The sequence below is a fragment of the Nematolebias whitei genome, chromosome 10 (assembly GCF_014905685.2).
Source record: "Nematolebias whitei isolate Nwh7 chromosome 10, NemWhi1, whole genome shotgun sequence".
Taxonomy (NCBI): domain Eukaryota; kingdom Metazoa; phylum Chordata; class Actinopteri; order Cyprinodontiformes; family Rivulidae; genus Nematolebias; species Nematolebias whitei.
This window is the reverse complement of record NC_056507.1, coordinates 854,158-869,653: the sequence shown is the minus strand read 5'-3', so window position 1 is coordinate 869,653 and position 15,496 is coordinate 854,158. Positions and strand designations below refer to the sequence as shown.

Here is a 15,496-nt window from a genome sequence, read left to right as displayed (position 1 = left end):
ACACACACACACACACACACACACACACACACACACACACACACACATTACAAATGTTTCTGATGCTAATTCCTTAATATAAAAAACATATATCCATCATATACTCAAGATCATCAAGAAGACCAGCTCGGTGCTTGGACGCCCCCTGGACCCAGTGCAGGTGGTGGGAGACAGAAGGACTCCAGCTAAAATAACATCATTGCTGGACAACGTCTCCCACCCCATGCATGAAGCTGTTGCTGAACTGGAGAGCTCGTTCAGTGACAGATTCCTGCTCCTAAATGCACAAAGGAGCGTTACCGCAGGTCCTTCCTCCCAGCAGCTGTTGGACTCTACAACCATCACTGCTCCAACAAACTCAACAAGGATTAAATACATGCTGACCTCTGCTCAAACACACACTCTGCCTGTAATACTGTGCTGTCAATAGTCCATCCATTCATCCATTATCTTTACCCGCTCATTCCATTTTGGGTCACGGGGGTCGCTGGTGCCCATGTCCAGCAATCACTGTGCAAGGGGCGGGGGACACCCTGGACAGGTCTCCAGTCCGTCACAGGGACACATAGAGACAAACGAGACAAACAACCATTCACTCTCTCACTCACACCTAGGGACAATTTAGAGTTACCAATCAGCCTAACATGCATGTTTTTGGTCTGTGGGAGGAAACCGGAGTACCTGGAGAAAACCCACGCAGCACGGAGAGAACATGTAAACTCCACCCAGAAAGGTCCCTGGACCGGGATTTGAACCAGGGACCTGCTCGCTGAGAGGCAGCAGCTCTACCAGTTGCGCCACCATGCTGCCCTGTCAATAGTCTGTCCTTATCAATGTTCCAATACATATTGAACATTATTATTGATACTGTTTATCTTATTTCTTATATATTGTGTTGTTTATTAACATTTAGGAACTTTTGTGTGAAATCTTTTTATCTGTTGCTGCTGTTACACTTGAATTTCCCATCCGTGGGACAATAAAGGCTGTTTCTATTCTTCTATTCTACCAGTCTTTCCCCTAGATAACTTGCCATGACGGGGCACTCACCTCATCTGTGATTTTTGTCAAGGGGGTGTTAGAGAGACAGAGAGGTGTGCGCTGTTTGTACCAACAGTCAGGGTGAAGGTTCAGCATGAGGAAAGAGGCTGTCAATAGCTTTTTAGCTACAGCACCTGTATTGCGAGCCATTAGCTTAGCGTTACGTCAGTGCCGACAGGTGGGGGGATGGTGTACGCGGTTCGGTTGATGGGGCGAAGCGCCCCTCTTGTATAATGATAGGGGAAACAGTGTATACTACCACAGTGGTTACTCCTTTAGAGCCCTTGGGACTGTAATGGTGGATGTTGGACTTTAAGACTTTGGCATGAAGGGCATCGGGTGCATCAGACAGGTGTTTTTATCAAACTGTTTTAAACTCGTGGAGATTTCACTGACCAGCAAAAAGGAGAGAGAAGACAATTGTCAGCTGGTAGACGGCGTGTCCCAGAATGTTCTTCATCATGGTCCGTGAAATGAGTGGCTTTTTGCGGCCGTATGGGTCTCTGAGCAGCAGGGCTTCAGTCGGCGGCTCGGTAGCCAAGGCCAGAGAGGCAAAAGTGTCCATGATTAGGTTGACCCATAACATTTGCACAGCTTTCAGTGGAGAATCCTGGAAATGAACACACAGAGAAACAGGTACTGTCTGTTAGTATTCATGTAGCTCAGAGTACGAATCTGAATCTGTGAAACATTGTGGCTTACAATCAGACGGTTTGGCATTCTGCAGAAAGAAAAGTTTATTCAACGGGATTAACCTGTTTGAATAAAGGTTGCATTAATTTTAACCTAACTTTATATGACTTTGACATTAAGTCTTCTCAATTTTGCAGTGAGGAACATTATTTTGAAATTGTGTCACTATTTTGTATACCGTTATTACAGACTACATAACCTCTGCCCATCTTTACTTCAACCTCTCAAGTCAAGATAAGAAACAGCAAGGAGGTGTACAAGAAGAAGCTGGAGAGACAGCTCCAGCAGAACAATATCAGAGAGGTGTGGTCAGGGATGAAACAGATCACAGGCTTCAAGCAGAAGGAGGATCAGAAGGATGGAAGCCTGGACAGAGCCAATGAACTGAACACGTTCTTCAATAGGTTCAGTTCAGGAACAAGCTCAGCAGCCTCCTCTCTTGCCCACAGCCAAACAGACATACCACCCTCCATTGACCCAAGGGTGTCCTGTCACACCTCAGATATTGTATCTACCACCTCATTCATGGACCCTTCTCCTACACGTTGGTCTTCAACCAAATCAGAAGATGCTGATACCACCCTTTGCCTCCCCAATCTGCGTCTTCAGAAGTCAGGTGAGGAAGCAGCTGGAGAGACTGAACCGGAATAAGGCTGCAGGTCCAGATGGTGTCAGTCCCAGAGTCCTGAAGGTTTCATTCATTCAACCTTTATTTATTTAGGTAAATCCCATTGAGCCTCGAGGACTCATTTACAAGAGAGACCTGATTTCAACAAAGAATGATGACAACAATGGACAGTTATAAAAAGGCATACAGATTATTATTGATTAATTTATTTATTTTTAACAAATAGGATGGCTAAAAAAAAGAAAAGTAACAAAAAACAGCTAGATTCTAAGGAGAATGTAGAAAACTAAAAACAGGAACATATCTGCATTGGTCCCTGCCAGGAGTCCAACAGATTCTTAAAGACACTTAGAGAGGTCAAAGGTCGAGAGCTTCAAATCTTTTTACAAGATGTTCCAGGAAACAGGAGCGGAGTAGGAGAAGGTCCTTTTGTCTAGTTCAGTCCTCACTGAGGGAACACTGCAGGTAATGATGTCCTGAGAGCGCACGCTGTAGCTGCACTCACACAAAAGGTGTGTGCTGAGCAGCTCTGCGGGGTTCTGCAGCACCTCTTCAACCTTAGCCTGACCCAGGAGAAGGTTCCAGTGTTGTGGAAAACCTCCTGTCTTGTTCCAGTCCCAAAGAAAACTCACCCATCAGTCCTCAATGACTATAGACCTGTTGCCCTGACATCCCACATCATGAAGGTCCTAGAGAGACTTCTGCTGACCCATCTGACTAGACAACAAGCACATATCAGGACCCACTGCAGTTTGCTCATCAGCGTGGACTTGGGAGTTGAAGATGCCATCATACACCTGCTTCAGCAAACTCACTGTCATCTAGAAAAGGCAGACAGCACTGTGAGAGTCATTTTCCACTCTGTACACCTCAGATTTCCAGTATAAAACAGACTCCTGTCATCTGCAGAAATATTCTGATGACTCTGCAGTAGTCGGGTGGATCAGAGATGGACAAGAAGCTGAGTACAGGGAACTGGTGGACCGCTTTGTGGCATGGTGTGGAAACAATCATCTCACGTTGAACGTGAACAAAACAAAGGAGATGATTGTAGATTTCAGGAGAAATTGGAACAGGTCCAACCCTATTTCCATCATGGGAGAAGAAGTGGAGGTGGTGGAGAAGTATAAATACCTTGGGATTCACCTGGACAACAGACTGGACTGGAGATGCAACAGAGAAGCGTCTACAAGAAGGGACAGAGCAGACTGTACTTCTTGAGGAAGCTGAAGTCCTTCAATGTTTGCAGCAAGATGCTGCATATCTTCTATAAAAGTCTGTTGTAGAGAGCGACATCTCTTCTGCCATCATCTGCTGGGGGAGCAGCACCAGAGCAAGTGACTTCAAAAAGATCAACAAGCTCATAAAGAAGGCTGGCTCAGTTCTGGGGACTCCTCTAGAACCTTTGAAGATGATTGTACAAAGAAGGATTCTTCATCAAGATCATCAGGATCAAATGAAGAACATTATAGACAACCCTCAGCATCCTCTTCATCAGACTGCCATACAACAACAGAGTGTCTTCAGTCAGAGGATTCTTCAGATCTGCTGTAAGACAAGAGATCCTTCCTGCTCACAGCCATCAGCATCTAGAACAACTCTTTAATGAAACCAGGATGATGAGTTACAACATTTAATTTACCTCTGGGATTAATAAAGTAGTTTTGAATTGAACTGAACCAGGGGTAAGCCTGGAAACTAACCTAACTAACCTGTAAGGTTGAATGAAAGGAAATAAATATATTGTATAAGTATTAAAACCTCAAAGTTATTTTTCTTTGATGAATTACTGTGTCAGTTTAAAAATAAGTAATTGCATTTTGTGACATTTTGTCTCCAGATAGCCCCTTTAGACTGAGTTTGAACAATCAAAAAGACCCTCTGTTTTGCTAGGACAAAAACAACGGATTGATCCACTTGCCTCTGAATTTAAAAAAAACAATAATATTTTAAACACTTTCAGAACCATAAAACTAAATTCAATATGTGCACAGAAACCAATCAAAAACATTTATATAGGTTCAATAATATCACTGTTTTAATGGTTGCTATCTGATGTATGTATGAATAAATGGATCTATGGATGGATGGATAGATGGATGATCTATGGATGGATGGACGGATCTATGGATGGATGGATGGATGGATGGGTGGGTGGAATGGATGGATGGATTTATGGATGGGTGGATGGATCTATGGATGAATGGATTTATGGATGGAAGGATGGATGGATGGATGGATGGATGGATGGGTGAATGGATTGGTGCTTGGATGGATCTATGGATGGATGATGGATGAATGGATGGATGAATCTATGAATGGATCTATGGATGGATGATGGATGAATGGATGGATGGATGAATCTATGAATGGATCTATGGCTGGATGATGGTCGAATGGATGGATCTATGGATGGATAATAGGAGGATGGATGGATGGATGATAGGTGGATGGATGGATGGATGGATCTATGGATGGATGATAGGTGGATGGATGGATGGATGGATCTATGGATGGATAATAGGAGGATGGATGGATGGATCTATGGATGGATGGATCTATGGATGGATGATAGGTGGATGGATGGATGGATGGATGGATGGATGATAGGTGGATGGATCTATGGATGGATGGATAGATCTATGGATGGATGGATGCAGTGTTTCCCCTACCATTATATAAGTGGGGTGCCCCACCCTGTCACAGAACTGAGCACCCCGTCTACCAAATTGAACTTGACCCCCCACACACACACACACACACACACACACACCACTGACGCAGCACTAAGCTAGCAGTGCAAAATACAGGCTCTCTAGCTAAAAAGCTAAAGGCGTCTCTTCCCTCATGCTGAACGCATCTCCCCACCCCTGTCCCAGCTCAAAAACTGTTGGTAGAAGCTGCGCTCAGACAAGTCTCCGTCCCCCCCGTCAACAAAATTCATAGATGAGATGAGCACCCCGCCATGGCAAGTTAACTAGGGGAAACACTGGGCAGGATGGATGGATCAGTACAGAGTACTGTCCCACCTTGTGTTTTGGTGGCAGGATGAATGAGCTCTAACGTCACCATCAGGGGTACCTTCTTCGGTAAATCTGACCTGGGTAATGCAGGCTCCGGTGAAAGCCACGGTGACAGCCACCACGTTAACTGTGAGTTGGAACTGCAGGAACTTGGAAATGCTGTCATAGACATTTCTGCCCCACATCACAGCCTTGACGATGCTGGTGAAATTATCGTCTGTCAGGATGATGTCGGAGGCCTCCTTCGCTACATCCGTCCCTGCGATTCCCTGTAAATCCCAGAATGCAGCCAGTCTGACTTTATTCTTTCTGTTTCACACTTATTCAAACTGAGTGTTTGACTAAACCTGTGACAGAGCTTACCATAGCAAAGCCAACGTCTGCTTTCTTCAGGGCAGGACCATCATTTGTTCCATCTCCAGTTACTGCAACAACCTGCCTCTGCTCCAGGACGGTGCTGTCGATGATCCCTAACAACCCAAAGGAAGGACACACAGATGGGACCACTCAGAGACTGAATGAGAAGAAAAAACAGCTTCAATTAAGGACCTAGCAAAAACAGGAAAGGCATAGTTTTCATCAAGTCTTGTGTTTATGTTATATAGTGAGATCTCGCAAAATGTGTTAGTGCTAGGAGTATGTGTTGACGATGACCCTCAGCTACTACCATATCAAACTTTAGTTCAGTATCTGTACAAGTGACTAAGTTGGAGCCATTTTGTGGTATGTATCTTGCTGAGCTGTGCCTGTTGGGAGACTAGTGACTCAAAGGGAAAATATTTGAACTTTTCATTGCCGACTCACTGCACTCTTTGCCACCAAGTAACCAACGAGCTGCGCCGCCACATTTTAAACCACCAGTTATTGAAAATCACTCTTTATTTTTATGGCTTGTAAAACTGGACCAACCTCAGTTTGTTTTGTATCCACCTCCAACAGCCAACCCCATTTTTGGATTTAATTTACTGGAGTACACTTTTGAAATGAAGATAGGCAGAATTGAAGGTTTTTTCCAATAATTCTTTTTATTCATGTGTGTTTTTTTGATCTGGCCTTTTGCCTCGGATGTTTTCTGTTAAAGAAGAGCTCCTGTGTAGGTGTCAAAGTACAGTTCTGGTGCCCTTAAGACAGGTTAAAAATGCCTACAGTGACTGAGTGACTATTTCAAAAGCAAAGTTGTTTAAGGATGCCATCTCCTCTGTGGTCCACACTGCGCTCAACAACCTGAAGCAGAAAAACTCTTACATCCGTCTGCTCTTTGTGGATTTCACATCTGTCTTCACCATAATGATCCACCAAACCCTGATGGACAAACTATCCACACTAGGACTAAGCCCCTCCATTTACAACTGGGTAACTAGACTTCTTAACAAACAGACCACAGTTAGTGAGGATCCACAACTTCTCCTCCTCCACCATAACCCTCAGCATTGGCTCTCCTCAGGGATGTGTGCTGAGCCCTCTCCTGTTCATTCTGTTCACGTATGATTGTGCAGCTACCCATCCAGGCTGTCACATTGTAAAGTTAGCAGATGATACAGCGGTGGTGGGATGCATCACAAACAATGATGAGTCCAGCTACAGGCAGGAGGTGGAACACCTGGAGAGCTGGTGCAGGAAGAACAACCTTCACATCAATGTGAAGAAGACAAAGGAGATGGGCGTGGACTTCAGAAGGAACAAACCCACCTACCCCATGAACATAGGCGGATCTGTGGTGGAAATGGTCTCCAGCTACAAGTACTTGGGTGTGCACCTGAACAACAACCTCAGCTGGAGCAACAACACCACCAGCCTGATGAAGAAAGCTCATCAGAGACTCTACTTCCTCAGGCGGCTGAGACGAGCTGGTCTGGAAGCTCAGTCCTCACCTCCTTCTACAGGTGTGCAGTGGAGAGCATCCTGTGCTCCAGCATCAACGTGTGGCAAGGAGGCTGCACAGCTGCAGAAAGAAAAGCTTTGCAGAGAGTGGTGAAGGCTGCACAGAAGATGTTGGAGTCAGTCTCCACCATCACAGACATCTACACCTCCAGATACAGGAAGAGGGCCACCTGCATCATGAAGGACCCCACCCACCCAGCACACACACTTTTTGTCCCACTCCCCTCAGGAAGGAGGTTGAGGAGCATTAAGTGTAGAACCACTAGACTGAGGAACAGCTTCTACCCTGAGGCTGTTAGACTCATGAATCTCTAACCAGAAGAATCACTGTGAAAAATCACATCATGTTGCTGCTGATCTGTTTCATGCTGCTGCTGATCTGTTTCATGTTGCTGCTGATCTGTTTCAATGTTGATGTGTTCATGCGTGCACATCTGCTCACAGACTCATGTTCATGTTTGTGCTGATGTTCAATGTTTTATGTTATGAGTGCTTAGTGTATATTTAGTTGATGTTTTTCTTAGTTCATATCTTAGATGTTATTACTGTTTTTCTTATACATTTTATTGTTGGATGTAACTGGGACCCTGTGTACATAATTTCGCTCCACCACATGTACCACATGAGGTGCGAATGACAATAAAGAAACTCTGACTCTGATTTAAGAACGTGTTCAAACAGGTTCAAAATTCAAGCAATGGGACTGAAAGCTTTCAGCCCCTTCTCCACGGGCATGGCTTTCCTCAACTCGCATCGACTCAGCATCGGCCAAGTGTGTCTCCAATCCTGTCCCTGCTTAGTTGTTGGAACTGCCAAAGCCGTGGTTCCAAGTGGGCTGAGCAGGTGAATTTGATGTCAGCAAACAGCAGCTGTTGATTGGCCCATGGACTGACGTCACTGTATGAGCCAAGGCCGTACTTGTAAACTCCTCCTGAAGTGCCATTTTCATTCCAGTCTTTGAGTGTACGTGTACATTGCTGAGATAGAGCAGTAAATCACAGGTTATATTGTGCTTGAATGATGATGTGCAAACCTTTTTATCAATTTGTCAGACAAGCACATGCAGCATGAGCTTAACAGAACAACGAGGAACAAACAAGTTTACGGAAAGTGTCTGAGAAAGTGGCCGCCCACGGCTAAACTCACTCTTACAAACAGTGGAATGAAAAAGTCAATAAAAAGTCAGACTACTGGATGATAAAGGATCACGATGGGACCATGATCCCACCCAGTGAGTGAGGGACACTCTCTCAGTGGAGACACACCTACACTGAATAGAGATGAAGCGATCAGACAGGTACTCAGTCAGTTGCCTTGGCAAAGCGTCCTCGTCTTCAGGGATTTTTGTCGACTGGGTGGGACTGGGTTTTTGGCTAATTCTGCATTTTTTGCACTTGTTTGAACATTTTTCAACCTAAATCAGCAAAAATGTGCTCTCTCCGCATCCTTCTGGTAACTTATGCTTCTTTCTGCAGTTTTAGCTACTTTCAGCTGTTTTTATGTGTGAGCTTATTTCAGCTTTTTCAGATAATGACCACATTTTTGTGCTCATTTCTGCTTATTTCAGTCTAATTGGGCAAATGTGCTCTTCCTGCTTTCTTCTAATTTAACCTTGTTCTACCTTTTCAACTACATTTTTTTTAGCATTTTCTAGCTAAATTCAGCTGTTTTCAGATACATTCAATTTTTTCGTAGTAATTCCTACTTAACTTTTTTATGCTAATTTTAGCTTTTTATGCTCCTTTCAGCTTTTTTCTGCTAGTTTCAGCTTTTTCTGATAGTTCAGCTGCTATTTAACAGTTTTTGTGCTAAATTTAGCTTTTTCAACTAATTCCACATTTTTTAGCTCATTTCAGCTCCTTCCACTTCCTTCTGGTCGTTTAAGCTTCTTTTAGTCTTTTCAGCTATTTTCAAGCTATTTTTTGTTATATTCAGCTTTTTTATTTATCTAATTTCCTAATTTATGTGCCAATTTCAGCTTATTTAAACCTAATTCAGCAAAAATCTGTTTTTATGCTTTTGTTTGCTAATTGAAACTTGTACTTCAATTTCAGCTACATTTCAGCATGTTTTTAGCTAATTTCAGCTGTTTCTCAGCAAGTTCTTCAGCCATAAACATTCTCACTACATTTTTACTGTTTTGTTCAGCTGTTTTGTGCTTCTTTCTGCTAACTACAACATTTTTGTGCTACTAGTGAAATGCAATTTCACTAGTTATTATTTGAGTGTTTCATTACAATATGTCCAGCAGTTCATGGGAATTTTTGCTAACACACATAACAGACGGTGTTGACTCCAACAGTTAATGACATTACGTAGTGCTCAAAGTATGTGTTGGACATGATGCTCAGCTACAACCAAACCAAATTTCAGCTCCAACAATGTTCAGTCAGGTCATCTGGATGGTTTCAATTGTTACCGAGATGTTTCGTGCTTCATCCAAAGGACTTCTTCAGTCTGAGGCGCCACTAAACCAAACTGAATCCCACAAACAGCACACTCCCAGAGTAGGAAAAAAACACTCCACGTCCTTTGGATGGTGGATGAAACGTCTCAGCAACAAAAACAAACCATCCAGATGACCTGACTGAACATTGTTGGACTTATACCTGGATTAATGAGCATCAATTTGACTGAATAATAGCCTTTTTGTGTGTGAGCTAATGTGGATTAGCTGCAGTAATCATCATCTGAAGGACACAAGATTTATACATTCAATAAGATGTTTCTGGGAGTTTCATTCAAATCTGTTCATTGAGTCATGGGATATTTTGCTAACAAATCAAATGAGCACACACTGACCTACTCTATGAATGTCTAACCTTTGACCAGGGTGTGTTTGTCCGTTGGAGATGATCGAGCAAGAACTCTGAGTTTAGGCCAAATCTGATCGATGCGTTCCTGTTCAATCTGATGGAAGAGAACAACATTACAGAGCTCTGTGAAAACATGAACACACCTTGAACTTCTTCACATTTGGTCACCTTACAGTCAAAAACTTCAAAGTTTTTACTAGGATTTAGACTTTTATGTGACAACACAAAGCAGTGTCTAATAAGGTACTGGAAGGAAAGTGATGACATTTTTAATTTTGACATTTTAAAAAGTGGGCTGTGGGTTCAGTTCTATTTCACCCCTACTGACCGCCAGAGGCGGTGCTTAAAGCACTGAATGATCATTCTTTCGTTTGCGCAGGTCGAGTATCTTATGCCAGCAAGGTCATGTGTGACTCCCGGTGACACCGGTGAGTCCATATAAGCGCATGACAACGGTAGCTCAGTCCCTTTCATCCTCTTGCATGAAGGTTGAACAGGTGGTAAGAGGTTTGCTTTGTTTGCCTGACGCTGGTAGCCTCGAGATTACGGTCGGAGCTGTGGGATTGTCTCGGCCTCCAGAGGATGCACAAGCTGGTATCCTCTTTGATACAACTGTACTTCAACTGGTAAGTTGTTTATTTCTGTTGACCCGGCAGTAGCGCATTCGCTAGCCGCATCAGGTTTCCTTATTGGCTGGAAGTACGGCGTTTAGCCTGTTCCAACCTACTTGTCTTTGCTTGAGAAGCTGCAGCCATGTTCGACTTGCCTTTAGTTACGTACGTTTAAGCCGTGCTCGTGCTTACTTGGTTTTCATCTCTGTGGCCGTATTGGCTTATATTTTGCTGGTGTAGCAGCCGTGTTTGGCTTTGCCTCACCTTTTTACATGTATTGCAGCCGTTTTCAGGCTTGCTTTTCTTTAGATTGTGCAGCCGTGTTCGGCTTGACTTTATTTTGTTACACTGCAGCCGTATCCGTGCTTGCTTTTTGTTACTTTGTGCAGCCGTGTTCGTGCTTGCATTTTCTTTTGAGTTGTGCAGTCGTGTTCAGCTTGCCTCCTTTACAAAATTTTTTTTTTTAAATGCAGCCGTGTTAGGGTTGCGTTTTTTTTTTTTACCTGTCATAGATAGCACTCTCCGGCAGCTTTTATAAGCTAGCTGCTGGGGAACCCCTGGTGGCGTTTTCTGCTCGACCGGGTTCCCTGGTCCAATCGTTCATCGACTTCAGTGTGAAGAGTGGCGTTTCTAGCTCAAACTGACGCTTCTAGTCCTGTGAGAGATAAGATGCTGGACGTGCAGTGCTGCAGAGCCTGTTTGACACCTCTCCAGTTGGAGGATGGGCATGATCTGTGCCCCCCTTGTTTTGGGTCAGATCATTTGAGAGAGGCCTTGATGGAAGCAGCCTACCCCAAATATTCCATTCTGCCCCTGTCCCTGCAAACTGCTCCTTTGGCTAGTTTTGAAGGTGTGAGCCAGCCTGTAAAGCATGTGACCCCAGAGGCCTTGGGGCCTCCGTGAAAAAGGACCAGGAAGAGCTCCAGGGGCTCAGAGGGACTATCTGGGCAGGTGGCCCATCTGACCTCTGAGCTGGAACAGATGAAGGCACTGGGAAGCAAGTAGTGGTGGCCTGACTGGGGACCCTGACCCGCGGTAGAACATGGGCTTGGGGACCTCTGCTTTTGAAGCGGATGCTATCTCACTGGCAGCATCTGGAACTGATTTTCAAGAGCAGTTTGATACTGGCTTGTGTGTGTCGACTGCCAGTTTGTACACTTCCTCCTGCTCTCAGTCAGAGGAGGATGGTTCCATAGTGGGTGCTTTGAGGACTGCTCTTGCCCGGTTGCAGCTAGATATTCCACAGAGCCAACCTGCTACTTCCAGAGCTTTATTTCAACATCCTACCGCTAGGTCTTCCTTTATCGTTCCCCCTTCTGCCAAATACATAAAGGAGGTACATGCCTGCTGGGTGGATACTAAGGCCTTCTCATGACCAACTGCAGATGGCAGGGCCCTGGCGGCCATGCAGTATGCGCCCAAGTTTGGCTTGGGCCATATGCCTTCTGTCGAACCCGCCATAGAATCCCTCATTGTGGCTCCGGATGAGACTTTGAGGACTAATGCCAGGTGAATAGAATAGAATAGAATTTATTGCCATTTGCACAGATACATTAATACAAGCACATTGGAATTCTTGTGTTTTTCCAACTCAATAATAGTAAAAATTTATAAAAAGATAAAAATAAGATAAATAGCCTTTATTTATCCAGGTTAGTTTCATTGAGCCACGAGAACTCATTTTCAAGAGAGACCTGTTTTAGGGAGCACATGTGGGGGTTAAGGGCCTTGCTCATGGGCCCAGAGTGGGGGAATGAGGGTGGGGGCAAGTGTGGGTGTTTCACCTACCCCACCCACAATTTTTGATGTTGTCGGGGCCGGGGCGTGAACCGGCGATCTTCGGATCACAGGCCCACCTCTCTAACCTCTGCGCCACCACTCCCCCCAACTCCCCCCAGTTCAGATGCTGCACATTTATCACATTTTGTGTTACAGAACTGAATAGTTCCTGCCCTCTTTAATGTCCTGTGCCACCAACAGCGGCTGGAAAAAAGCTCCTGTATAGGCGAGTCCTGTGTGCACTAATGCACACAGGCCTACAATGTCTCACGTTGTGACCAGAATCCGTCCACTGGAACAAAGAGTGAGTAGGATGGTGTCTGTCTCTGAGAATCTGCTGTGCTTTCCTCCAACAGTACTGTGTGTAAATCTCTTCCATGGAGGGAAGGATGGAGCCACTGATCTTTTCAGCAGCTTTAATCACATGCAGCAATGCCTTCCTCTCAGCGAGAGTGGTGCTGCCATACCACACTGTGATGCCGTTTTTGAGGATGCTTTCAACAAGACCCTTGTAAGCTTGAATGAGAGGCTGATGTCCAAGTCCAACTTTTTTCAGCACTCTAATGAAGTGAAGTCTCTGCTGGGCTCGTTTGTCTTTTGTGTCCTCGTCCTCAGTGCCGTGTCATGGATGACCTGCTCTGTAGAGCTTATGACTCAGGGTCTTGATTGGGACAACTCAGTAACTTGCTGTCACATTCGTTACTGGGTCTCTCGACCTCCTTGGAGGGCTTGGTGATTGATGCTCCTACTCGAGGGTTGGTGGACGCTTCCCTTCATGCATTTGCTCTTTTTTCAAAGGAGATTGGCCGTGTGTTGTCTACCCTCGTCCAGGCATGTCGTCAGGTTTTGCTGGTGCAGTCTCCCCTGACTGAGCCCTGTAGAAGGACCCTGATGAGTCTTCCTATGGTTCCAAAGGAGCTGTTTGGTTCTGCTTCACTTGCAGCCTTGGAACGATTGGCCAAGGCCACTCATACCAGGCAGCAATTGGCCAGCCTTCATTGTAGAGACTTGCAGCATACTGCTGAAGGTACCTCTACGTCCTCCTCGTGTACTTATCCTGCCCTGCCTACACCCTCTGTGGGGCAGCTGCGGCCTGCTGCAGGGCCTGCTCATAGCCAATGGGCTCTGCCCAGAGGTTGGGCCTCTTCAACTGCCCTCTTCAATGTAAGCAGTCCTCTCAGCATCCCTCCCACCCTATTAAAGGCGGGGGAGCTCAGAAATGACATCTGGGAGCAGGCGGTAGGACACTTTATCCCAGTTCAGCTCAGCTCAGCTCAGCCGCTGGGCCACTCTCGTGCCCGATGTGTGGGTTGTGTCAACACTACTGTATCTTAGGGTTACATGCTACAGTTCCACTGCTGCCCTCCCATTCTTGGTCAGGTCAGAATGATGGTCATTTGTGACTAGGTGAAAGCTCAGGCACTGAGCCACAAAATATGTCTTGCTGACCAAGGGTGCTATAGTGCCTGTCGACCCCCTGCGGGATCCAGGGGGCTTTTACTCAAAGTATTTTTCTAGTCCCAAAAAAGACTGGTGGACTATGCTGAATTTTGATCCAGAGAGGTCTGAATGTTTTTTAAAGACTATCCCTTTCCACATGTTGAGCATCAGGGATGCGCTTCAGGCAGTCTCCCCAGGTATCTGGTTCACCTTGGTCCACTTGATGGACGCATACTTTCATGTACTGATTGTACAGCACCATTGGCAGTTTCTCCACTTTGCATTTCAGGGCAAGCATTTTCAATTCAGAATTCTTCCGTTAGGTCTGTCTCTGTCCTCCCATGTGTTCACCCGGTGCATGACAGCAGCCCTGTATCCTCTACAGGCCAAGGGGCTGAAGATCCTGCCCTACCTGGACAATTGGCTGATCCGTGTGCCCACAAAAGTGCAGGCAACTGCGGACACATCAAAGGTGCTCAATCACATAGACCCATTTGGTCATTGTGTGAACTGGCAGAAGAGCAACCTAGTTCTGTCTCAGGAAGTCACATTTCTGGGGACCACAATGAACTCCCTCATCATGGTGGCTTGCCTGTCACCACAGCGTGTCAGTGGGATTCTGCAGATGCTGCCTGCCTTCCTGCCTGGCCATGTACCCCACTTCATTGCATACCAGCAGTCAGCTTGCCTGTTGGGCAAGCTGACTGCTGACTTTACTGTGGTACCTCTGGGACTGTTGTCTCTGTGCCCCCTACAGATGTGGCTCAACAGCCTGCGGCTGGATCCAACTTGTGCAGCACACCTATGCAGGAGCTTACAGGTGTCCCCTCAATGCCTTGCATTATTAGCTCAGTGATGAGAGGCAGTGTTTATGGTGGAGGGGGTCCCACTGGGCTCTCTGCCATCTCAGAGGGAGATTGTTTGTACCAATGCATCCAACATAGGATGAGGGGCATTGTGGCAGCAACAGATTGCCCAAAGGACGTGGTCTCGGTGGCAAAGGGCGAAGCACATCAACGCCTTGGAACTGGGCGCTGTGCGGCTGGCACTGAAGCACCTCCTCTCAGGCCTGCACGGGAAGCATGTCCTAGTGCGGTCTGACAATACTTCAGTGGTTTTTCATATCAACTATCAGGGGGGAACATGGTCGCTGACATTGCTGCGGCTGACCCAGAAGCTCTTAATTTGAGCAGTCCCCCTCTTTGCCAGCCTCAGGGCAGCCCACATTCCAGAAGTGCTGAATGGGCTGGTTGATTTTCTGTCTCAGGGATGCCCATCACCTGGGGAGTGGAGGTTCCATCCGGAGGTGGTGGGGGTCACTTGGGAGAGTTATGGCAAGGCAGCTTTGGACCTGTTTGTGTCCCAAGGGATGACACATTGCCCACTTTGTTTCTCTCTGGCAGGCAGTGCCAGTCCCCTGGGTCAGGTTGAATTGGCACATGACTGGCCCAAGGTGCTGCTTTACACTTTTCCGATGCTTCCCCTGATAGGCCCAACACTCCTGAGATCTCCTGATGCATGCTCAATAATCCAGGTAGAAAAATCTAAAAAAGTTAAATCTGGTCCTCTGGACATTCAAAAAAA

General features: G+C 45.8%; 1 protein-coding gene across 2 annotated transcripts in view; it reads right to left on the bottom strand.

Moving 5' to 3' along the window:
* Nucleotides 1-15,496, bottom strand: part of LOC119416045 (plasma membrane calcium-transporting ATPase 1) — a 70,336-nt gene that overhangs the window by 9,125 nt on the left and 45,715 nt on the right. For both annotated transcript variants that reach the window (XM_037683213.1, XM_037683214.1), the window contains 4 exons: nt 10,089-10,176; nt 5,749-5,855; nt 5,463-5,654; nt 1,438-1,651 (listed from right to left, as the gene is read on the bottom strand). In XM_037683213.1, coding sequence (XP_037539141.1) covers nt 1,438-1,651; nt 5,463-5,654; nt 5,749-5,855; nt 10,089-10,176 — 601 coding nt within the window. The remainder of the gene's footprint in view (nt 1-1,437; nt 1,652-5,462; nt 5,655-5,748; nt 5,856-10,088; nt 10,177-15,496) is intronic.